A 24,514-nucleotide genomic window follows, 5' to 3' on the forward strand; every position below is an offset into this window, starting at 1 on the left:
ACAGCACTGTGGAGGAACCCCTGAGGGCTACACCTGCTGTGTGTGCTTTAAAGTGCCAGCTGCGCACCGTCTTTGGTCAGGGGCAGCCCCTCCGTTGGGGAGCCCGAGGCGGGGGCGCAGGCCTGCTGGGCCCCGGCCGAAGGCACACTTGAGGACACAGCGCTCTCCTGAGGCTGTGGGGCCCTCCTGTGCTCGGTAAGGAGTGGGGGCACCGCCCGGGAAATCTGGGTCCTTAGAAAGGGAGAAGGGACAAGAAATGCTTTGGTCACCGTCCTGACACCCACAGCAGAGAGAGCTGGCTCGAGAGAGGGCAGAAAGCTGGTTAAAATACTGTGCTCGTGCCAGACGCAAAACTGGCTTCTGAGTTGAACCAGGAGTCACTGAATAAATATTCAAGGCATCCTTCAGTTCTTACAGAAACAGCAGAGCCAAAAAAAAAAAAAAATGTCCTCCTTCCCCCCTGCTTGACTGGAGGCAGCTGTGACTCGCAGGCTGACAACGCTGCCACCCAGCAGAAGAGGGCCAGGGGTCCCGGTGCCGGCCCCACGCCGTCACAAGTGGCTTTGGTCTGTCACGTGTCCCGCCAGCACCAGGGCCCTCAGAAGCTGAAGAGGTCATCCTGCTCTGCACCGCGGCCATCGGGCTTGTCCCAGTCGACAGGTGAGTGGCACTCGGCGTAACGGATGTCCTGTGCTATCAACCCAGTGTCCAGGACCTGAGGGTTCGTCCGAGAGTGCGCCAGCCTGGAAGGCAGAGCTGTGTGAGCCCAGGGCCCCGGAAGGGGGCTGGCAGGAACCTGAGCAGCAGTGCCGGGGCAGAAGTGAGAGCACACCGGTGGGAGAAGGCCAGGACACAGGGGCCGGAGAAGAAAGTCCTAGATATCAGGACAGGTGGCGCCTCTGACCAGAGTCTACCCTTGAGGACCAGACAGCTGAGAAAACTGTGGGGCAGGCAGGGGAATTCCCACCACAGAGCCACCCTGACCCTGACTCCACCGGGGACAGGTGGGAAGGGCAGCGCCGGTGCGGGCAGCGAGGGACACATGCGGGGTGGAGGCAGTACAACCGGGCACGGATTAGCGGCGAGAACTCTGTTACGGGAAGGAAGACGGCCCAAGCATCCAAAGAAGAGAGGAGATGTAAGTTAAATTACAGCCCAGGTCCTTAGAGGAATGGGAGGCAGTCAATAAATGAGGTGTTTACAAGGAGATTTTAAGAGGCTGGGGGAATGCTCCCGATAGGTCAGGGTTAAGTGAAAATCAGGATCCCCAAAGCAAATACCATTGTGAGTGATCAAGGCAGAAAGGAAAATGTATATGTATAGGATTAGTATGAATTAAACCCAAAAGTCTGGGCTGTGGGATTATAGGATGGTGTTATTTCCTGCTTAATGCTTTGCTGATTTTCAAAGTTGTTAGTAAAGGGCATAGGTTCTTAAGTAATCTGGAAAAAGCAAATGGAAGATTATCTTAAAATGAGGGGGTTGTAGTCAGCTAGAGAAGCAGGAAGATGGTAAAAAGAATCTCTTTGTCTCCATGAAAGAGCCACCCATGCCGACCCCCAATCTGCCCAGGCCAGGCCCAGGGGTTTCTAAGCAGGTTCTGGCAGCGAAGGAGTTGGGGAGGAAGGAGAGGGCTGCAGGCGGCTGTGCAGGGTTCCCAGAAAGACACGGACGCCTGACTGACCAGGCCCAGTGTTCAGAACCTGGAGCTGCCCAGGGCTCTCTTCAGCCCAGCCTTCTCAGTGCCATGTCCCCAAGCTAAGGTAGCCATGGCTACAGGGCTGGCCCCTGGGAAGATGGGGAAAGGCCATCAACCTCGTGCAAGACCAAAATATCTCCCTATAGTGCCTGACATTCCTCCTCTATGTATCGCTCCATGGACTTCATTAAGCATTACCTCTTCCCTGCCCCCTTCCACAACTGCAAAGTCTCTGGAGAGAACAAAGCCTGCATAAAGCCAGGTTTGGAAGACTACGCCAGCTGTAGAAAGACGGAATCAACCTGAGCTGCAGAGTGTTTAGCTCATCTCAGACTGTGGTAGAGAAGCCACTAGGAATAGTTTTTGATTCAACAGCAAGAGCCTTTTAGCAGACCTGGCCAACCCGATAGTGAGTTCCCCATCCCTGGAGGTATTCGAGTTGAGATTTTACACCCTGGCAAAGGTCAGAGTTCATGTTCTCAGATATGGCAAAGGACCCCAGAGACCAGCCCACAAGTACCAGGCCCTCTTTCCCAGCACAAGGAGCCCAGCTAATGTTACCTCGAAAATGCTTCATCCAGGCCATCATCCAGCTCCTTGGGGAAAACAAAGAAGGAGATATGAACCCTCAGTGGGGGAGCCCGTGCTTACAGCCAGGCCCTAGCCCAGCCCTGGGTAAGCCAAGGGGACTCGGGACACAAGTGCAGGAGTCTGGTGGGTGCCTGGGGAACAGGCACACACATCTCAACACACAGGCCCAAAAGTGGGGTATAGAACAGGTCAAAGAGCACCAGGGGGGTGAGTAGAAATCCCAGCTCTGCCGTAACACAAGGGACCCCTTGGCAAGTTGCTGCTCCTCTCTGGGACTCAGCTTTTCCTTCCATAAAATGAGGGGGTTGGACTGAATAAGGTAGATGGCTTTCAAGTTCCAAGAGCAAAGACGGTAGGGAAGAAGGTTTTCTTGCTTTTCTCCACTTCCAGGCTCCTGAGGGAATAACTCAAGGCAGGAACCCCACAGCTCTGGTGGGTAAACAATGGGCGGGGCTCCCTGCAGCCTCCCTGAGAGGATGGGTAGGTGCTAAGAGTGGTTCCCAGGCAGCAGAGAACAGGCCTGATACCTACTTGAGGGGGCCGCAAGGAACGGGATTTGAGTCTCTCAAGTCCATCACCATTCCAGATATTTTACAGTTAAAGAAAATGACAAAGTAACGTGTGATTCTGCAAGTGATCCGAGAGCAAAAAGGGGACGTGTGGTGGACACGTGACTACAGCCTGTGCCTGACCTCACGGCGTCGGACTGATAATGACTTCCATCACTGTAATGTGCTCGTGTGAGATGCTGATATGTGGAGAATTTGGATGAGAGGTGAACAGGAATGCTATGTACTGTTTTTATAACTTTTTTGTTAAGTCTGAAATTATTTTCAAGTGCAAAAAATTTCTGTATTAAAAAAAAAAAAAAAAAAAAAAACACCACCACCCAGGGGCGCCTGGGTGGCTCAGTGAGTTAAGCCTCTACCTTCGGCTCAGGTCATGATCTCAGGGTCCTGGGATTGAGCCCCGCATGGGGTTCTCTGCTCAGCAGGGAGCCTGCTTCCCCCACCCCCCGCCTGCCTCTCTGCCTACTTGTGATGTCTCAATGTGTCAAATAAATAAAATCTTTAAAAAAACAAAACAAAAAAAAAAAAAACAGTTTCCTCTGGGAAATTCTGCAGGCCGAGGTCGTCATCTTTACTGAGGGGATGAAAAACCTGAGACACAGAGAGGTCAGGGGGGCTTGTCTCGAGTCACAGAGTGAGTCAGGGCCCAATTGCTAACTGCCGGGCTTCAGGCTCCTCCTTCAGATGGCGAAGCAGGGAGGGGTGTCGGAAGCAAACTGTGCCCACGCCAAGAACAAGGGAGCCTTTGGCTGGTCCTGTGGTGGGCCGAGCCACAGGCGCTCAGACCAAGAGGTTGGGTATTGTGAGAAGACAGCTGTGCTAGGAGCCAAGCCTGCTGGGGATGCAGCCCCGAGTTCAAAGGGGACATTGTTCACCCCCCACCCTGGGCCTGGGCGCTGCTGGGCTGAGTCTGGTCCTCCCATAGTACTGAAGTCATGGGTGCCAGGGCCTGGGCCCTAGAGAAGCCTTAGGCCTCAACCAGGGATCAGGCAGAGGCTCGCTGGATCCCTCCGGGGTCCCCAGGCCACATGACCACTCACCCAAACAACACTGCTATTGTTCAAGCCTTGAGGCCTCGGTGCCTCGTCCACGTTAGTGGTATTAGCGCTGACTGTGGACAGCGGGGCCTTGGCCGTCTCTTCCAAGTCCAGCAGGTTCCCAGTGGCAACCACTACGAGGGGTCCGGTCAGGTGTGTCAGTGGGAGGAGTCTCCTATTTCCAGGCTTCATTTCCCAGCCCCGTCCTAGAGCCTCCCAGGCCATCCTGGTCCTGACCCCATCCTCAGGCATGGCCTTCCCAAGCCTATCAACAAGAGCCCCACCCCAGCACCTCCCCAAGTGGCTGGACAGCTGCCCACAGGGCCCAAATTTCACCCCAACTAATGTTTTAAGTTAAAATTTTCATATTCACAACAGGTGTTAAGTTTTTTAAGAGATCACATAAATAAGATGTTAAATGTACTGAGAGGGGTATACACATATTTACATATTTGCACAGACATATTTGGAAGAACATTCATCAAAAAGAGCAACCGTTCCCTTTTACCTGCATTTTCGAATTTATCTATGATGAGCATGTATTATTTATTTAACAACAAAACAAAAATAAAAAAACAAGGGTTTGCCCCAGCCCTGGAGGGAGTGAGTAGGGCCCTCTGGATGAAGGGCAGCCCCCAATCATGCAGCTGATTCTGGCCCCATCCCCTGCCCAAGACTCACAGCTCTTCAAAGACGGGGTGCTGTCTCGGAGGCCCCCGCCTAGGACGTCCCCGCCCTCTTGGCTGGCTTTCTCCCTCTTCTCCTTCTCTGTGGGACAAAGGCACAGAGGGTTGCAGGCCCCGCCCCCAGCAATCACTGGACAGGGGCCCACATCAGGTGTCCAGCAGGGAGAATAGAAACTGCAGATCTGGGGCACCTGGGTGGCTCAGTGGTTTAAGCCTCTGCCTTTAGCTCGGGTCATGATCTCAGGATCCTGGGATCGAGCCCCACATCGGGCTCTCCGCTCAGCGGGGAGCCTGCTTCCCCCCGCCTCTCTCTGCCTGCCTCTCTGCCTACTTGTGATCTCTGTCTGTCGAATAAATAAATAAAATCTTAAAAAAAAAAAAAAGAAAAGAAACTGCAGATCTGACCCTCATAAGCATCCTGGGGGAGGGAGACAGCTGTTCCTTTCCTTCACAGGGGGACAATGGGACTCAGGGAGGTGAAGGGACCTGTCCAAAGTCACACACCAAGTAGGTGAGGAAGAGGAGAGTTGGGCCTGGACTCCAGGGCCTTTAGTACCCACTCCCCACTCCTCTCTCTCTGCCAACCTTCCCCTGTTCCACTCCCACCCCCCACAGCGTCCCTGAACAAGACTCACCTTCCTTGGACACCTGCCAAAACTCAAAGGCGACTTTGAAGGCCTGGGCGACTGTGAGGGTGACAGCCTGGGCCTGAAAAACAGGAAGCGGGGTGGGGAGGGGTGCCTGTCAGGCAGGTAACAGCAAGTCTGAAATGCAGGCCTGAGGCTCTGCTCTGTCAAGGCCCTGAACTGCCAGTTGGGGAAAGGCAGAGTCCCAGCCCCTTCCAGGTCACCAAAATAGCCCTGCGGTGTCACAAGGCCACACCCTCTCCAAGCAGACCGGGCCACATCCTCACCACTGGTAGGTAGCGCAGCCAAGGTTCCCACCTGTATTCCAGCCCCAACGTTTGCAATTTTGCAATGGCTGTTCACCTCTACTTTTTCCCCTTTCCTTTGGGCTTCTCTATATTCAAATAACTAGGGGCTTACTTCTTCCAAGAAGCCCCCCCCAATTACCTGAGGACTTCACACTTAGCCCTTGGAATTAAAGAACAGAAAAGCCAGAAATGGAAAGTGCCTGGCCACTGTCTGAACCAACTTCTAGAGGCAAGGGTTAAACTCCGGGCAGCCCTACGCCGGGTGGGAGGGAGTACAACTAGATCCACAATTCAGTGCATGCCCATGGCAGGGGACAAAAACCATTCAGGGCCATAACGCACCAGGAAGAGGGAGCCACACCTTGGCTCTTCCCCCCTGAGGAACTCCCATGCACCCCGCCAATTCTCTCAGGTCACCTGGACTGGGGCCCCACAGGCCCACCAACATCTCTCTGGCAACATGCCTATCAAAGTGGCACCAGCTCACATGCCTGTGTCACCCTATCTGGGTGCTTCCTTAAAGCAAGAACCCAGTCTAAACACCTTGATCCCCAGAGCAGGCCAAGCCCTCCAGGGTTGCAAGACTGCATTAGCCCAAGGGGCAGGCCTCCTGAGGCCTCACTCAGCCAGGACCTACCCCCAGCCCACATTCATGGCAGCCTCCTCCTCTCTCTGCTTCCAGTTCAGGGTTAATCACAGCTCAGCTGCTGGGAGTGGGAGTCCCAGAGCTCAGCTGTAGCCGGAAGCGACATCCAGCTTCCTTCTGACAGCCCGAGCCTAGAGAAGAAAGCACCAGATTCTTTCAAGTGCACAAGTTCAGGCCTATCAGCCTTGCTCGGACCCATTCCCTTTCCCTCTACCAGACAACCTGATTTAATTGAGAAATGAATCTGCGGTACTGCCTTTAAAACTCTTTTTTCTAAAATTTAAAATTCTTAAACAAGCTGACTGATCCATGCCAATTAAACTTCACGAAGTATAAAATCTCATTTGTATGTCTCCGTCATTTACATTTTTGATGGAAGTACGGGCGCTTTATGGCAAAACTTAAATATGGTAATTAAGTATGAAACTCTTCACAGCTGTTTACAATTTAAGCTGTCACGTCTGAATCAAGTTTAATAGACCCAGTTACCATTGAGAATTGCCCATGAACTAAAAATATGGGCTGATTACCAGCCGGAGTCAGCTCACTACATACCCAAGACGCAGCTGGTCACCTAGTGTGGCAGGGAGATGGAAACACCATTATTTTTGCCTCCAGGATATTTGGGGCCATGAACCTGATACTGGTTTTGCATCAATCTACTTATTCATTTGCATACATTCCTGCCTTTCGCCCTGAAATCCCAAGCTACAAGTAAACCAAACATAACCCAGGGTGCACGTGTGTGCAGGTGGCTGCAAGCCCAGGCCAGGCTGGGGCTGGGGCGGGCCCTGATCTCTGGGGCAGCTGCCGGAATCTGGGCAGCATTACAAGAAAGGACTGCTCGAGCCTGCCCAGGGGGAGGTCTTCCTTCCCTGATCCCTCAGGCTAAATGCTTCTCTTTCCTAGGAGTGCCTCTGGCTTGTGAGTCCCTCAGCACCTGAACCGGGTTCTACCTCACCCAGTTTTTCTTGTCTCTGGCTCGTTCCCTGTAACCAGGCTGTGAATTCCTTCAAAGGACCAGGTCTAGCTCAGGATACCCGGGATCCCAGACCCCAACCTAGTACTCAGACCAAGTCCCGCCATGGGTCCCTTAAGGCCCTGCTGGCCCAGAAGGATTACCTGAGGAATGCCAACGGCCACGTACAGCAGAACAGCTCTGCCCCAGCCTGCCCGGGGTTGAATCGGTTGTGGTGGTGGCGGGGGGGGGGGGGGGGGGTGCGGAGCCACTTTGTTTACTGTCAGTCCACCTGCACTACAACCCTGGGCCACATCAAAGCCACAACCCCACCTTCACTTCCGAATCCCGAGGCTGCAGGGCTGGCGGAGGCCTCATAGTTGGGCAGACAGAAGCATTTCTTTCTGGGGGAACTCATCTTGGCCGTGCCAAACAGGAATCACCGGGGGAGGGAGGTCGGGTGGCTGTGCTGCCCGAGCTGAGTTGAACAGGGGGGTGAACCAGAAAGGAACCCCTTCCCGCCACCCTGGGTGGTCACAGACTTCTAGCCCAGAGAAAGGGTAGGGATACATGGAGACTGTGGGCCCCCAGCCAAAGGCAACAGGGGCTATGTTGGCATGCAAATTCAAGTTTCCCCCACAGGCTGACTCTACTTTGCCACCCACCCCGGCTCCAGTCACATCTGAGTCCTCCACCACCAATCATACCATTTAATTCTGCACCTGCATCTTTGCACATGCTGATTCCTGTGCACTCCCTCTCTTACCACCCCACCCCCTTTCTCTCGGCCGGCAAACTCTTAACTCACTACTCAGCCTTCAAAGCTCGAAATCAAAATGTCTCCTTCTCTGGGAAATCCTACTGACCTCTGGTGAGACTTAATGACCTCCACCCTAGAACTGAGCCCCCTGGGTTCCAGTTACCGAATCCTGGCCCTTCTGCCCCACTACCTTGTTAGTATCTCCATGGCCGATTCCCTGGGTCCCCAGGTCCCAACAAAGGGCTCAACCCAGGACAGGCAGCAGTGGACATCTGGGGAGGCACCTGACCACTGGGGGGCTGCAGAACCTGAGACCCCCATTTCACCCTCTGCCTCCTTCTCAGAAAGGTCCACTAAGCCCTGAGAAGCTCAGGATTTCCAACATGGCCAGGTTACTGGCAGCCTGGGCTCAGCGGTGGCCTGGGGAAGGGGTGAGACCCCTCATGTCGGGTGGCCTGTTTACCCTGCCCTGCCCTGGGCTGTCTGAAGGCAGAAAGCCGGCTAAGGAAAGGCGGATAAGCTATAATTGAGCCAGTCAGCTCCTGACACAGAGCAAAGTGTGTGAGGAAAAGTGACAAGCCTGGGCCCAGGTGTCCAGCAGGAGCCACCCCCTCTGCCAGGCCAGGGTTCGGCTGTCAGCGCCAAGCCGCAGGCAGGTTGTTTTCCTCAATAACTGACCTCTTGGCCTGAGACAGGCTGATTTTGTTCAAGCCTGTCTAAAGTCCTCTGGCCCCAGACCAGGCCTCCCTTCAGCCACTGGGAGGGCATCCGCTTTCTTTTACCCCCAGCTCCCCTTCCCAGAGGAAGCCTCTGGAGCTTGGCGCCCCTCCTGCCCAGGGTCCACACTCTGTAGCAGTGGCTATGGGCCAGCTGCCCCTGCCCAGTGCCTGCTCTGGTCGGTGAGGAGGAAGAGACAAACAATGGGGACATAATGAGCCTGTATTTTTAAGTCTCTGTGGCCTCATAAGAGACAAAGCCAGGAGACACTGTCTGTGAGAACAAAGCCGTCATGGGAGAAGCTATTGCAGTTCGGGGACCTGGGGCATCACGAGGCCTTGGGTGAGTGGCTGGCGACACTGAGTCTGCAGGAAAGAAACAAGGTACACAGAAGAAAGGGGCCTTTCAGAACAATCCTAGAGGTCACTGAGGTGACCTCCTCATTCTGCTGATGGGCAAGCAGCCCAGAGAAGGGCAGGGTCTTATCCACAGTCACACAGCACAACAGCCAGAATCACACCCCTAATCTGTCTCATCCTGCAGTGCTCCCTCCAAAAGCCCTTGGTAGGCTGAATCATGGCCCCCAAAGATGTCCACATCCTAATCCCTAGAACCTGTGAGGGTTAGCTGGCATGGCAAAAGGGACTTCACAGGTGTGATTAAGTTAAGGATTTTGAGGTGGGGGTTATCCTGGATTACCTATGGCGCCCAATCAAAAGGAGCCTTCTAAGAGCCATGCAGGAGGGTCAGAGGCAGTGACAATGGACTGACAAGGGAAGCAAAGTGACAACGGAAGCAGGAGGAAGACTGGGAGGTGCTGAACTGCTGGCCCTCGGGTTGAAGAAGGGGCCAGAAACCAAGGAACGGTGGTCTCTAGAAAGTTTAAAAAGGGCAAGGAAATGTATTCTCCCCTGGAGCCTCTGAAAGGATTCCCAACTCTGCTGACCCACTTCAGACTGCTGACCTCCAGAACCACAGGAGAATAAATTTGGGTTGTTTTAAACCACTACTAAGTCTGCAGTAATTTCTTATAGCTGTTATAGAAAACTAACACCGTGTCTCGAGCAGGCCCTGATGGGTAGCAGGAAGCCTGGGGGTCACTTAAAGACTGTGATGTCCTTGACGTGTCCGTGATGAGAGGGGCAGGGGAGACGATCTTGTCTCCTTGTTTCCAAGGACCATAGGATCTGGGGAGGGCTCTGGGCTCTGTACAAAGGTTAACAGAGGCCAATGCTAAACCAATAAACATCAGAATCTCCTCAGAGCAGATGCTTAGACCTCTAGGCCTCCGAAACGAAAGCCTCAACACCAAATGTGAACTCACTCTGCCTGCTTGTCGCAAAGTTCAAGACAAAGCCCAGAGACCACAGGGGTCTCCACTCGTGTCAGCTGGATGTGGCCGGAGGTAGCCTGGAAATGGGGCAAGGAGCTCCGGGCTCCTTGCAGTCATGCAGCGGGGAAAAGCAGCATGGGCTAAACCCTTGCTCTGCCCAGCTGGCTGTGTCATCTTCAGCAAGACAGCTGACCTCTGTGAATCTGCTTCCTTGTTAAAAAGAAAAATAGCGAAGCTAGTAGCAGCTGCCACCCCACAGAACTATGAGGACTAAACAGAAGATCCCTTAAAGCCCACCACTGACAGAGGGGCATGGTAGGTGCCAAAAAATGGCCATTTCCCTCCCCACTCTGGCTATAGAGAGCCAGGTCCCCTAGCCTTTCCCCTGAGCCCTCGGATCATCAGTCTCCAAGGACTGATTCCTATAAGGCCCTGAACCCCCAGACCGTACTACTGACAGGAAAGCCCCCCACCTTCAAATACAATCAATCATGCTAAAGAGGAAGGGACTAGGGCACTTACTGAAGACATGGCCTTGTCACCACCCACAGGCCAGGATGGCCACTCAGGGCAGCCCACAGTGACAGGCTGCCTACTGACTGCAGCCTTACTCAGTGCTCTCAGCATCCATGTGGGGTTCCCAGGAATTTCATTCCTCCTATTAAGTGAAGTCACCTCTGGGTCCTGCCTCCCCCCTAGGGCAGGGCTGCCAAGGCCAGAGCCTGCCTGGGCCCCAGCCTCTCCCCACTGACCACTTTCCGCTTGGTGCAGAGGAAGGCATGGCACTCGAGATTCTCGTTGTGCTGGCTCTGTGCAATGTAGGCAAACACTTTGTCGTGCATCTTGTCTGCTGTGCAATAGGAGATCCTGAAAGGCAAGCGGGAAGTGTCACCAAACCCAGCACAAGGGCCTGCCCACATATGGGTTGCCCCACAGGGCATCTCCCCTGATTCCCCAAGAGCTGACTATCCTACTCCACCAGGGGGAGACTCTGGAGAGACAGCTTTGGCCTCTGGACCTGGCATTCTGAGCCATCAATGGGGGGCACACAGGCTAGGCAGGAAGGAGTGGAGGGGACTTCCCCCCTCTCTACTGAGCCATACTCCAGAATGGTAATAGCTATACCTTTCCTGTATCCCAGGCCAACGTTCTAGATATGACTTCACTTAATTCTCAGAGCTGCCCTGAGATGGGTTCTATTATTATCCTCACTTTTCAGATGAGAAACTGAAGCTAACAGTCTTGGATCTCCTGAGGATTCCAGAAGTTGTAACCACTGCCACGCTTCCCTTAAGGGTCTGTACTGACCAGACAGGGGAAGCAGGACACTGCCCCAGCCACCCATGCCCTTCACCAGGCCTTCCCTCCTAGCTCTCCAGTCATGCCCCTGCCCAGAGGTCAGAGGAGTTCCAGGCCCTCTCTCTCAGGATGACTGAGACTGCTGGCAAGTTCTCCTAGAGCTGTGGTCAGAGATCAAGGAGCTGGGAGTTGGGTGAGGGAGTGTGAGGATGACTAGACCTGGAGCCCCAGCGGGTCCAGGAGGAATACACAGCAGCTCCCTCCTCTTGGAATACTTGGCCCAACCCCCCTTGTCTGCTCCCTCCCTGCCAGCTGCTCGGCCTGGGAATGTCAATCAGCAGAGGAACTGGCAGCCCCAGATGGGACCGGAGCTCAGCAGACTCCTTCCCCTAGTGCGGCCCCAGCTTCCTTCACAGCCACTGACACAGCGATCGGCACCACTTAGAACCCACAGGCCAGCAACTACTTCTCCATCCCAACAGATCCAGCCTCTTGCCACCTTCCTGGGGAGGCCTTGTAAGGACAGACAAGCCCCTCCTTCTCTGCTCTCTTGGGAAATACTTATACTCTCTCTCCTATTGCTTTCCCTCCACGCCCTCCTTGCTGACAGGGGCTGGGTCAAAAGCCTCCCTTAGTTAAAGGAGACAGGAAGAATCAGGAAGGTGAGAGGAGGACACCAGCCAGAAACTAAAACCAACCTCCCTCTTCCCCCAACCTAGTACTGGCCTGTGCTCCAGCGGGGTGAGCCACATGCTTGGAGACAAAGCAAGAGGGCGGAGGAACGCCCAGCAGCTGAGTGCCTGCTGGACAGAACTCCAGCCTCCATGCCCTGGTCCCAGCCCAGCTACTACCTCACTGTGGGGCCTCAGGCAACTCCCTGGGCCTCAGCTTCTCCATCTGTAAAATGGACTGTCCCTTCCAGCACTAAAATCCTACAACCAACCAGCCAAGAGAGGGAACAGGGAGAGCTTGAAGTTTCAAGGGCTGGGCTCTGCCTCCTTGAGAACAGTGTCATCCCCACCCCCCCACACCATCTACACTCTGGCCTCAGACTCTGCCTTGAGGCCTTCCTGAATGCCTGGCCAGATGTCCAGAGCTGCTGCATTCACAGTAGAAGGAAAAGGCAGTGACTCCACACCTCTCGGCTCCAAGCCTGCCTCAGCAGCACGCCTGGGGAGAGGCAGTGGGGAGGGGGTCCCAGTCCTCACTAGGCCTCAAGTGCCTACTGCAACTAGGAGTAATGACAGCAGCAGCCGCCCTTTAACCGAGCACCCACTATGACCAGGTGCTGTGCACTCAGCACTTCTAACAGCACCGTGAGGCAGTGTCTGTTTTCATCCCTCACCCCCAAACACACATACAGGAGGAAACTGAGGCTCCAAGCTCACCCAGACAGAAAGTGGTGGAACCTAGGTTCAGAAAGGGCGCCCCATCCACTGCCACAAGCAGCAGAGTGAATGTGGGGGATGCTGAGCATACCTGTAAATGGACACGTTCTCGATGAGCTGGTTGGTGATGTTGTCGGTGAGGATAATCCCCCGTGGCGACACCTTGAGGGTCACTTTCTGCAGCTTCTTCCCGCTGGCCTTGGCCTTGGGGTAGACGTGGGTGAGAGAACCTGCCTGCCCCACTTGGGACCTATTCTCATGGGCTACACCTAGCTGGTCTAAGCCCTAGACTCGAGGCCCCCTTGAGGCCTCAGCGTAGAGACAGCAGACACGCTGGGGAAGACAGCAGTCAGCACGCTCCTGTGATAAACACAGGACAACCCCGGCTCATGAAGCACCTGCTGTCTGCCAGGCACTGGACCTCGAGTAGTCCTTAGAGGCAACAGAGCTTCTCCTGAGGAGGAAACGGCTCAGAGGTTAAGGGAGCTGCCCCAGGACACACTGCTAGGAGGGCCCGCAGACTCTGAGCACGGAGTGGGCTATCACAACCCAGCAGGATCACTCCTGGGGACTCTCCACTCCACCCACTAGACCTGACAGTGTCTGAGCTGAAGGGTCCAAGGCCACCAAGGAGGTACATTTAGAGGGCCATGCTCACTCAGGACAGGGAGCTGGGGAGGGGGTAGATCTGTCTCTGGTGCATTACCCCATCTCTCAGGCCAGAGGGCAAGTGCTTGCATGACCGCAACCTCCCCACTATTCCTTGGCACTAAGTCACCAACCCTGAGGTAAGGGACCTGAGTTGGGGGAGGGGAGGCTGGGAGAGGCCAAGGCCACAACAGCTGGAGAGGAGGACATGGACCCTGACCCTACAAGCCCAGTGGTTCTCCTCTACCAGAGTCCCTAAGCCAGATGCAAGGGGAGTCAAGGATGGGAACAACTGAGGTGCATCCCATCAGGGTAGTAAGCAGGAGATGAGCGGTACCCCAAGAAGCAGCCGCCCTTGGCTCATGGCTCCCCGACCCTGACGGGCTCACCGTGGCCACAATCCTCTTGACAGCAGCAGCTGACAGCTCCTCGCCCTTGGGCTGCTCCACCAGCGTCATGCCCAGGTACTTGAGGCTGAAGAGCATTCCCTCGAGCAGTGTCTCCCGAGTGTCTGTCCAGTTCTCCGGCAGCTCTGTGCAGAAGGACAGTCCCTCAGACCCTGTCCTCCCTGCACCCATTTCCTAGGAAGACCTAGCAAAGGGTATTGGGGTTGTCCATCTACCATTATTTATACCTGTAATAAAGGACTAACATTTTCCAGTACCTACCAAGCACCATGGTAAGAAGCCTTCCATAAAATATTCTCACTAATCCTATGACAACCTATGAGGCAGACACTTTTATCGCTTACCCACTTACAAAGACACTGAAGCCCCAGGAGGTGAAATCACACAACCACGTCCACAGAGCCAGCAAGTATAAGAGCCAAGATCTGAGCCCATATTTTCAAGTTCAAAACCCAAACTCTATACTTCAATACTTGCTGAGAGCAAACCATGCTATTTTCTTACGGAATTCTCTACATGATCCTGTGAGGTGGATGCTATCCTCACTTTACAGATTAGAAAACTGAGGCTCAGAGAAGCAAAGTCATCAAAAGGCCACCTACAGTGAGTAAAGAGTTGGGAGTCAGAACTCAAACCTGGGTGGTTCCCAGGGCCCCAACCTACTCTTGCTGGCCTCCATCTCCACAGCCATGGAGAGGAAGAGGCGGGGGTGGGGGACCAGGAAAGAGGTGGGGGCAGGGGCAGGAAAGGGAGAGGTGAGTGCTCAAATGACATCTTATGAAGGCTACTGGAATCCAGCAGACCTGGGTTCAAGTCCCAGCTCTGCTTCCCATCACCTCCATGTGTTGGGAAAGTCCCCTCTCCCCTCTAAGCCTGGTAATGCTGAGGCCAGGGTACAGAGCAGAGCACACAGAAGGGTCCTCTGAAAACTCTGCCTGAGACTGAGGTCAGGAAGGTTGGGAGACGGGAGCTATGAAAACTAAACAGAGAGAGAGCTGGAAGGCTCCCACCTCACCCCACCCATGTGAGAGAGGGCCCTGAGCAGGCAGAGAGGCAGGAGGGCAAGTGTGGTCTTCATCAGTGGTTTGAACAATCCCCAGGGTTTAGGGTTTCTCCCCAGATCACTCAGCTGGAAGCAATGAAGCCAGAATCGAAGGAAGGTCTCTAGGGATCCTTCCAAGCAGATCACCAAGACTAATGAAAACCCCACACTCCTGCATGTCAGAGTCCTTTGCCTGTCCATTATCATCCCTTCTCTGATAATGCAGTGTAGGAGGTATTACGATTGTAGCCACTTTAAAGAGGAGGAAACGGCTCTTCAGCTTCACCCACGATCTTGGATAGGGCAGGATCCACAGAGGAATCAGTTTCCAGGGGCCACCATTGGAGGCAGGCAGGACCAGCTTCCCTGGACCACTTTCTGGGAGAGGAGCCGGGAGAACCCTGTACTCTCCTTGCTTATCCAGGAGTCCTCAGTGTCTCTAATGGAAGAGACACAGGAAGAAAGCTTTGAACTGGGCATCAATGGTGCCAGGGCAGCTGAGGCCGGGCAGGGCTGCAGGCCCCGCCTACAAGGCACAGGCTAGCTCAGGGGTTCCTGCGCTACTGGACCTAGGTGGCAGTACTGGGCCCTCTACCCTGTCTGGCACATGCTGCCCCTCCCAGCAACTGTCTTGAAGTTCTCCTCCTCCAGGGGTTCTACCTTCTTTTCCACCAGCCAAAAGAAGCCTTGCATACCCACACCTCTTTGGTTTTGACTTGAGCAAGCCACTGTCTCTCTCTGAGACTGCTTCCCCATCTGAAAAAGAATGCATGGGTATTGGGGGGGAGGGGCTCCTTACAAGAACTTACAGGTGTACCCGGTCCCCCTGTTTGAGGTCCAGGTGAGCAGGGACTTGTTGGCCGGTCATCCAGAGCCTGGCATGCAGCTGGCACTCAGTATTTGCTGAGTGAAGAAATGACCTGGACAACTCCAAGGCTTCTTTCAGGTCTGCAATGTCTCAAAACCATCTTCAGCTGTGGGCCCCAGCCCACTGCCTTCCAGCCCTTGCACTTGGGCCGCCACCCCAACAGGAGGCCCAGTCCCCGCTGAGAAGACCCCCAAGGAACCCTAGCCTCTGCTGTATCAATCACGACCCTGTTCCATTTGATCCTCCAAAAAGAATCAGAAAATCCCGGAGGTGACCCAGTCCTGGGTTGGGTGATGGAAGCCCCAGAGCAACTCAGACCTGAGCCTCAGCCTCAGAGAAACCAAGACCACCGCCACCAAGACTGCCATCACATCATCGGGGCAAGACTGAGCTATCAAGTAACAAAGACAAGAGTAATAACAAAGCAGCTCTGACCACTACTAACATTCACAGCTACCTTCCAGCCAGGCATTCTTTAATTCCCCTTTCAAAGGAGGGAAGGGAGGCTCAAAGGACATGTGATTCGTCACATTAGTCGTCTATCTGACTCTAAAGCCCAAGTTCCTGGTCAGTAGCCCATCCTATTGATGAGGGAACAGAAGGCTGGCTAAGGACAAAGCAAAAGGCTGACACCTTGCAACCTCCTCCCCGCCCTCCACTCCTGGGTGGGACATATGTGACATTCTTTAAAAAATCTCCAATCAAACAATACCTTGCTAGAGGGCAAAACAACCTTGGCAATGGCAAGGCCTCTGGTATCCGGTATCTTATAGGTCCTCTTTAGCATATGAAAGTTCTATTGAAACCTCCCTTTTCCTCACCTCCACCCTAAGTCCATGGTACAAAACCTGCCGGCCCTCCTCACTTCCCCCCCTCACATCCCCGGGGCAGCAGCTCTTCCTGCCCACGGGTCCTGTCCCCGTGCTTTAATAAACCACCATTTTGCACCAAAAATGTCTCAAGAATTCTTTCTTGGTCATCAGCTCCGGACCTCACCCCACCGAACCTCACCTATATTCTAGAACTTCATCACTATCTTCTCATGAGGCAAACCACCTTGATTTTAGCAAAAGGTCAGGAAGAAGTTTCTAGAGCCAGAGATATTTCCTCCCACAATTCCTAATTCCTGAGGATCCCCCTCAGGTATTCAGACTACTGCTTTCAACCCAAGATGCATCTAAGCAAGGATGGCCAACTACATGCTGCCCTATCACTAGTTTCCTTGGCAGACACTGCTAATCAATTGCAGCTCTATTCTCTGATTTACAGGCTTTGGACTGTTTCTCAATATAAGGCTCCAGACAAGCAACCCCAGTCAGGGGTTGGTGTTGGGGGGCCAATCAGGGATGGCCTCATTCATCTCACTATCCATCCCTGTCTACAGCAAACATCCTTCCTTCCCGCCATTTTCATGTCCCCACTATCCCATTTCCTTCAGCTCAGCCTTTCCTGGCTCCTCTCCAAAGCCACTTCCGCCCCTTCCATTCCAAAGGGCCAAAGCTTGCCAAGGTCAGAGATGACCTTTTTGCTGTCAAAACATTCCCCAGTCCTCCCCGACCTCTGAAATGCTTGGCATATTCTGCATTCTTCCTTCCCAGGCCTGACCCTTCTCCTATTCCATGGCCTCCTTCCTGAGGGCCCTGGTAGACCAGTTGCCACTCATCAGCCATAGAGACCCTCTGTCCAAACTCTTCACGTGATAGATGATGAAACTGAGGCCCAGAGAGCAATGGGACTTCTGCAAGACCACAAAGCAAGTCAGAGCTTTACCCCGCCCCGCCTCCCCAGCTCCTAATCCACTACAGGCAATTCCCACAATGACTAATGGGGAGTCACAGGTGTCCCAGTGCCCACTCCCACAATATCCCTGCATCCACACACTCATTCACATGCAATGTACACACAACGGATGCTGCAACCATGCAGAGCTTCTTCCTCATGATGTTTAACATTTTCTTTCCCACTTCTATGGTTTGGCTCAGGGAGTTGCTTCTACTCAAGGAGTTCCTTCTATCAGAAATGTCCTTCCCTTTATTTGGTTGAAACCCCTTACGTCCATCCTCATCCAGGAAGCCTTCTTGAAGGCAGGATAGCCTAGCTGTTAAGAGCAAAGGCCTTCATCCTAGAACCCCAGGTCTGACATTGAGTAATGTTGAACAAATTAATTACCTTCCCAGAGTCACAGTTTTTTCATCCATAAAATGGGGAAAACAAAAGTCCCCGGCTCACAGAGCTACTGTTTTTTGACCCTTTGATGAGATAATAAAATTAGATAATGAGATAATAAAACATAACGTGCTTAGCACAGGATCCAGCCCATGGTCACACCCCCTGATGGGACATCTTCCCTCCGTGAGCTGGCCTCCCGTTTCTTTCTTGAGCCTGTGCCTCTCTTGAGCGTGGATTTCCCTCTCTTCCTTCCTCCTTCCAGCCACATCACTCACACCCAGCAGCTGTCTACCATGTGTCTTCCTCTTGAAGGACTTCTGGTCATGTGTGTCTCCCCCAGGAACTGAAGAAGGTGCACTCCTGTCCAAAGCTGCAGCTGTGCTTCATCCTCTTCCCCCTTCCCACTACCTTCATCCTCCCAGGCCCAGCAAGATCCTCCTTCCCCTCAAGGAAGGGAATCCTACCCCTGCTCCTATACTGTCCTTCTGGGCATGACTCATCTCTTCAATGAGGTGGAAGGTCTCTCATGCCCCACACCCTCCCTGAAGAAACCCACACCTAAGAGCACTCGATAAGACAAACGCATTCAGCCTGCCCACCAGCCAGCCATCTAGGGCTGGAGGCCATAGGCTCCTAGGGGAGGAGCCCAGGGCTTCAGGAAGAGCTCCCAGAGGCCCTCAGGCAAATACAGGCCTGAGTCCACAGCCCTGTTCCGGTCCTGGTTATTTTCAGCCCTGTGGTGGAATAATGACTGCGCTATTTTAACTTAGCAATTTTACAGATGACCTGCTGTCAGGGTTAGCTGGGGACGGACCATATGCCCGGTTTAACTTGCGGCTGCAAACTGTGCCCTTTCCTTATTAAGGCCCCCTGCCCAGGACTCAGAGCTGGGCAGGGGGCCCCTGGGCCCCTCTTGGAGAAGGGGAGAGCCAGCCTGGCTCGTGTCTGGAAAATCAGAGCAACAGCCAAACCCATGGGCCAGGGGGAACCTCCAAGCGCCCTGGCCTCTAGCCTCTTCCAGTCTGGTGGGGAGATGGCCTCAGAAGCCACAGGGTAACATCTCAGAAGGCAACTCAAGCTCTACCATGACCCAGAATGTAGCTGCTTTTCTAAGGCCACAGTCTCTTTATCTGACAAATGGGTTCAGTTCCTCAAGAGCATCATCAGAAACAGGTTCAGCATGTAAAAAGTGCCAGGTAAATTTCAGAAGTTGTTAAGATTATCAAAAGAAAATAATTAAAAAATTATCATCGCATAAGCTCTCATTTCCTGGGTACCTAAACTCTGTGAAAGAAAAACGAGCTGTCAAGGTTAAAACCCTGGGGTTTGGAGATGGGCTGTGGGTTTAGTCACTCCACTTCCCTGGTCCTCAGTTTCCTCACTTAAAAACTGGGACAACCCCATAGTGTTGCTGTGAGGATGAAGTGAGTTTACACACCAGGTAGGCTCAGAACTATGCCCAGCACACTGAAGTGTGAGCTACTGTCATTACCAAGGGCTGAGGGCTAAGGGCTTGAATGGGCACACAGCCATTTTCTGTATTTTGTGAGGAGAGGCAAGGATATATTAGGATTCTCACTTTATGGATAAAAGAGGCTCAGAGGAGTCTGGCCATGACTCATAATTTGACAATGCTGGTCTTTGCCTCCCACAGCCCGTGCTGTTCACCCATACCGGCAGCCCACCAAGCCCCTTTCCATGTGAGCCAGGGGTCAGGTCCAGGATGACCCAGAGGGGTGGGCGTCCTGTCCTGAGGGCTGCCTGAACAGAGTGCCGCTCCGTGAGCATGGAATGACCTGACTCCTTTAAGGCACCTATGCCTCCCTCAGCCAGCAGACCTGTGAGAAGCAGGGCCCCAGCCTCCAGTTAAACGTCTCCTGCACCTGCTGTTCCCTCTGGCTAGAAAGCTGTTCCCAGGTTCCTCCCTCCTATATTCTCACATGTGCTCCAAGTCACCTTCTTGGAGAGGCCTGACTGCCTGCACTGACACTAGCAGTGCCCCCACCTCAATCCCCTCAGCGGACATAATTTCCACACACACCCCTGACTAGCCACATCTCTGCCTGCAGCTCTCTCTGGCTACCAGAGGGGCCGATGTCCATGCAGACTGGGGCATTCAGGGCTCCCATCCCTGAATCCACCACTGCCAGGAACTGCCCCTCAAACAGAGTAACCGAAGAGCACATTCTCCACTGCTTCCCAAAGCTCCCCACGGGATGGCGCTCAAGTCACCCACACTGGCGACTGGCTTCATATTGTCCACGTTTTGGACTCTCTTGCCTTCTCACTTCTCCTAAAGATATTTCCTACTGTCTGTTCCCAGATAGATAACTCGCACTCAGATCCTTCTCTCAGCATCTGCTTTCTAGAAGAACCCAAAGGGAGATACCACTGTAAGGAAGCGGTCCCCGCCATTTCCTCACAGACCACTTTATCCTTCTTCACAGGGTCACCACTACTCGCCTGCACCCTGGTCATTTTGCTTCCTCCACCAGACCGTGAGCACTTCTGGCTCACGGTCTGGTGCTTGTTCACCAGACTCTCCAGCACCTATCGGTACATGGCACATACTCTGTGATCAGTAAGTATTATGACTTGGGGGTCTATTTATAATATCTTCTATTGTAAATATTGTAAGTAAGTACAAATAGATCCTCTGTTCCCCACAAACCACCGTACTCTAGCTTTCCTGGAACCTGTGCTCTGTATTTCTTTACCTGCTGTGTCCTCGGACAGCCTGGAAGGAGCTTGAGGATCAGAGGGGACCCCTCTTGAAAAGAAGGGTACTGAGGGGCCAGGGTGAGCCTCCTTTCAAGCTGCTGGAAGAAAAGAAAATCCCTGGCTAGGGACTGAGATAAAATATTATGGCTCCTGAAGAGATGGGAAAAAGACCGTGTGTGGGAGAGGGAGGTAGTTCTTCAGACTCAGGACCAGCTGGGAGACAGGGCCATCAGGTTCAGTGCAAAACAGCCTGGGGTTCTAGCTTGCTGTGTGACCTCAGGCATGCTGCCTCCCTTCTTTGGGTTTCAGTTTCTCCACAAATAAAACAATGATCATGCTAATCCCAGCGGAGGATCTTGAGGGGTTTGGGGAGGTGTAAATCACAGCTGATAGCAGGTTTCAAGTCTAACCTTCCTTAACTCCACAGGCTTCATTTTGGCCCCAAAAGTCAACCACGGGGCTCCATTCCAGATGACCGGAACAACACCTCAGGCCAAGCTACCCCAGCACCTCCACCCCAGACATACCCACAGCTTCCCTCTCTGCCTTGTGGCCACTACTGTTCTCAGGAGCTGTCAGCCCAACCTGGGATGGGGTCTACTCCAGCTCCTCCCATGGCCAGAGTCATGGTGCCTCATAGGAGGCATGGTGATGAGCCCCCCTGGGCTGGGGATTCGGAGTGCTACCTCTAGGAAGCTGTGCAGGAGCCTGAACCTCCAGTCTTTTATCTCTGACATGGGTCTGGTAAGAATCCCTGCTCTGGGGGCGCCTGGGTGGCTTAGTGGGTTAAAGCCTCTGCCTTCGGGTCAGGTCATGATCTCGGGGTCCTGGGGTCAAGCCCTGCATCAGGCTCTCTGCTCAGCAGGGAGCCTGCTTCCCCTGTCTGTCTCTCTGCCTGCCTCTCTACCTACTTGTGATCTCTCTGTCAAATAAAACAAATAAAATCTTAAAAAAAAAAAAATATGTGCTATGGTGAGTGCTGTGAAATGTGTAAACCTGGTGATTCACAGACCTGTACCCCTGGGGATAAAAATACATTATATGTTTATAAAAAAAATTTTTAAATTAATTTTAAAAATCTATTTAAAAAAAAAAAAATCCCTGCTCTGTCACCTCACAGGAGCAAATGAAAAAACAGAAGCAAAAACAGCGTAAAACATAAAGTGACAAAAGCAGTAGTTACTTTTTATTGATTCCCTTTGCTATTCCAGGTAAAAAAACACTATTTCATTTAACACACACACACAAATCTGAGCTGGGTACTATCGTTATTTACAATTTACAGATAAGAAAACCAACAATAATGAAGGACAGTGAAAATTCCACCCAGATCACTCTGGGTCCAGAAGGCTCAGGACAGCATTCTGGGCTTTCTGGGGGTCCGCAGGGGAGGGGAGTTCTCCTCTCCCTTTCTCTGCAGGTGTAGATAGGCTCTGAGCCCTCAAAACTTGTTTCATCACAGTAATAGTCGCACTGAAGTTCCACATGACAAGAAGGGGGAGAGGGACAGAAGGAAACCACCAATGAGGTGCCAGTAGGAAGCATCATCATAAGTTTCTCAACACCCCTGTCAGGTTAGAAGTTTTATCCCATTTTTCTGGTGAAGAAACTGAGAGCCAGAAAGGAAAACGACTTGCTCAAGATGAGAGCAGCACGAGAAACTCTTTCCCACCATTTAAGGTGGCTTCCTCTCCCCATTCCCCAGAATCAGAGGCTTTTAAAGCTTTCTTCCCTTACCTAGCACCCCTCTTCCTCCCCCTTCCCAGGCGAACTGCAGGGTTCCACCACTGGAACAAATCATTGTTCTCAGAAGTCCCAGTCAAATCCCAGAAGTATTTAAAGGGGCTACATTTAGGGGCCAATAAGTGGAGATGGTGCATCCCTGGCCTGGCCCTGATCAGCCCTAAAGGGTCTCTGACCCCACCCCCACCAGCAGGACACGGCCCGTGTTCCCAGTGCCAGTCTTGGTTTAGGAGATGGCCACAGCTGGAACAGTGGAGTGGGGCAAGAGGGAGGGGCAGGGCGGGCTTTCTAGGCCCAGACACGCTGGCACTGGGAACTCGGGCTCCCCTGGCGGAGCCCTGGAAAGAAGGACGGGGTTGGTGGCGTGTGACTGTACTGTCAGTGGTTTCTAGCGGGGGGCGGGGGGAGGTGGGAGAGGGGGAGGGGAGAAGCTGGAGTCCCAGGTATTTGATAGGAGGGTGGGCGTGTACAGAAGTCCTGGCTCCCGCTCCACATCTACCAGGACGGCCTGTGTAACCCCAGGCAATCCACTCCCTTTCTCCTGGAGAAAAAAGAGGGACTTAGGCCGGGTTTCTCAGGCCTCAGGGGAAGGTGCCAGGTGACGGGTTCCCTGAGAGTAATTAGAGCCGGGGAGGGGGGGGCCTCCCGGCCTCCCAGATGCCCCCGGGAGAGGGGAGAGGTGGCGACGAGTCTGCCATACGCCTGGGCGCCCTGGGACTTCGGAAGCCCGAGGGGGAAAGTGCGAGAGAAAACAGGTTTCAAAAATTAGCCGGAACGCGAGCCAAGAGTAGGGGCCGCAGGGGTCTGGACGACTCGGGGTGTGAAACCTCCTGAGACCCCAGGCTTGAGTCTCTCCCCCAACTCAAGTAGGTACCTGAGAAGCCCGCTCACACCTGAGTCGGTTTCTGGGCGTCTGGGAGCCCAAAGACGACCTCCAGGGCTGGCGGAGGGGGTGGCGGGAGGCGGGGGAGCCAAATGGGCTCCCACCGACCGCGGACCTCGCATCTAGGGCGCAGGGCTACAGGCATCTCCCCAAACCCAGCGCTCACTCCTCCTACCCCGAGCACTGTTTCCCCTCAGCCGCCCAGCGAGGCGAAGTGGCCAGTGCCGGGCTTCGCGCACGTCTCTTCCCCTCACCTGCGGCCCCTCCGACTGCCGTCTGCACCTGGGGACCCCGAGCTCCGCTCTCTCCCCCAGCTTCTGCCCCTCCTTCCCAGCCGCACAGAGCGGGGACAGGAGTGTCCCCGCCGGGGGCAGAGCGCGACTTGACCCCCGGCGACCCCAACCCCCGCAGGACCCTGCAGGGCCGCAGGGCACCGGGAAGACCGCGCCTCTGTCCCCCGGCGCCCGCGGGAGGCCGGTCCCTCTGGCCTGGACCCCCGCCCGGCCCCCGCCCGGCCCGGCGGACGCACACACACTCACTCCGATGCCGGCCGCCGCCCCCCCAGCTCTGCTTGGCGAGGCTGGGGCTCCGGATCAGCGCCCGCCCAGCAGACTTGAGCGCGTCCATGGCCGCTCCGGCCGCCACAGCCAAAACTCCGTCAGGGAAAACTTTCCGCCGGGGCCGCGCGGCGCGCGGGCTTCGCGCTCCTCCCCCCGCGGCGCGAGCTCCGCGCCGACGTCCGACGGGGCGGGGTGATGGCCGGCCAGGCCCCGCCCCTGCCCCGCCCCCGACCGCCCCGCCCAGCCCGGGCTCCTGCTCTTGCTCTCCAGGGAGTCCACACAACGGGCACCTCTGACGTAGAGGGCCCAAAGCCCGAGTGGCCCCTTCTTTTCCCCCTCTCCCAATCCCCTTATTCCTAGGATTTCTAGGCAGCCCAGCTATAAGATACTTGGGGACTGTTTTACAGATGGTTAGACCTAGGGTCGGAGAGAAGGGTCTTGCCCGAGAGGAGGGTAATGCGGAGGGCAATGGGAGGCTTAGAAGGAGAGGTGAGAGTAGTAGGACTTTGCTGGGAACTGGGCAGGACTATTAAAGTTTTCCTTAGTAAGACCACCTCGGCATTTTACTCACCCAGCAGCACCCAGGTTGCTCTCTGGCAGGATCAGGGCTCCAGGGCTGCCCCACCCCCCACTCCATTCCCCCTGTGGTGATATGGCCTGGGTATTAGGGTCTAACACTGACTTGCTCTGTTATCTGAGGCAATTCCTTCCCCCCTCTAGGTCTTAATCTTTATCTGTCAAAGGAGATGGGATCCTATTTCTAGTGATCCTTCCAATCTGCCAAGGTCAGGTGCTGCATGACCTGGACCCAGAGCCTGCCATGCTTAGTAGGAGGCATTTTGCCGGCAGTCTGGAT

At 54.1% G+C, this 24,514-nt stretch overlaps 1 protein-coding gene across 2 annotated transcripts; it reads right to left on the reverse strand.

Annotated features, from left to right (window-relative positions):
- Positions 1-456: 456 nt before the first annotated feature.
- On the reverse strand, positions 457-23,731 carry LOC111154798 (low density lipoprotein receptor adaptor protein 1). 2 transcript variants are annotated; one of them, XM_022514715.1, is made up of 9 exons: positions 23,638-23,731; positions 13,655-13,797; positions 12,709-12,821; positions 10,683-10,797; positions 5,218-5,290; positions 4,578-4,664; positions 3,900-4,030; positions 2,261-2,292; positions 457-743 (listed from the first exon to the last, which is right to left on the reverse strand). In XM_022514715.1, the coding sequence occupies exons 1-9, from the start codon at positions 23,723-23,725 to the stop codon at positions 599-601; spliced, it is 927 nt and encodes a 308-aa protein (XP_022370423.1). In that variant the 5' UTR covers positions 23,726-23,731; the 3' UTR covers positions 457-598. The 2 variants fall into 2 exon arrangements, with proteins under 2 accessions (XP_022370423.1, XP_022370422.1); XM_022514714.1 differs by having other exon boundaries at positions 2,261-2,295.
- Between the last annotated feature and the right edge of the window lie 783 nt (positions 23,732-24,514).

This window comes from Enhydra lutris, unplaced genomic scaffold (genome assembly GCF_002288905.1).
Source record: "Enhydra lutris kenyoni isolate GAN:26980312 unplaced genomic scaffold, ASM228890v2 scaffoldscaffold38, whole genome shotgun sequence".
Classification (NCBI taxonomy): Eukaryota; Metazoa; Chordata; class Mammalia; order Carnivora; family Mustelidae; genus Enhydra; species Enhydra lutris.

Bases quoted from the DNA above. Each gene is read 5' to 3' on its own strand.
- LOC111154798 (XM_022514714.1), bottom strand. From the start codon at position 23,725: ATGGACGCGCTCAAGTCTGCTGGGCGGGCGCTGATCCGGAGCCCCAGC. The intron at 13,798-23,637 runs GTGAGTGTGTGT...CCTTCTGCACAG, and splicing joins GGGCGGCGGCCGGCATCGGA to AGCTGCCGGAGAACTGGACA. The intron at 744-2,260 runs GTAACATTAGCT...TCTGCCTTCCAG, and splicing joins CTGGATGAAGCATTTTCGAG to GCTGGCGCACTCTCGGACGA.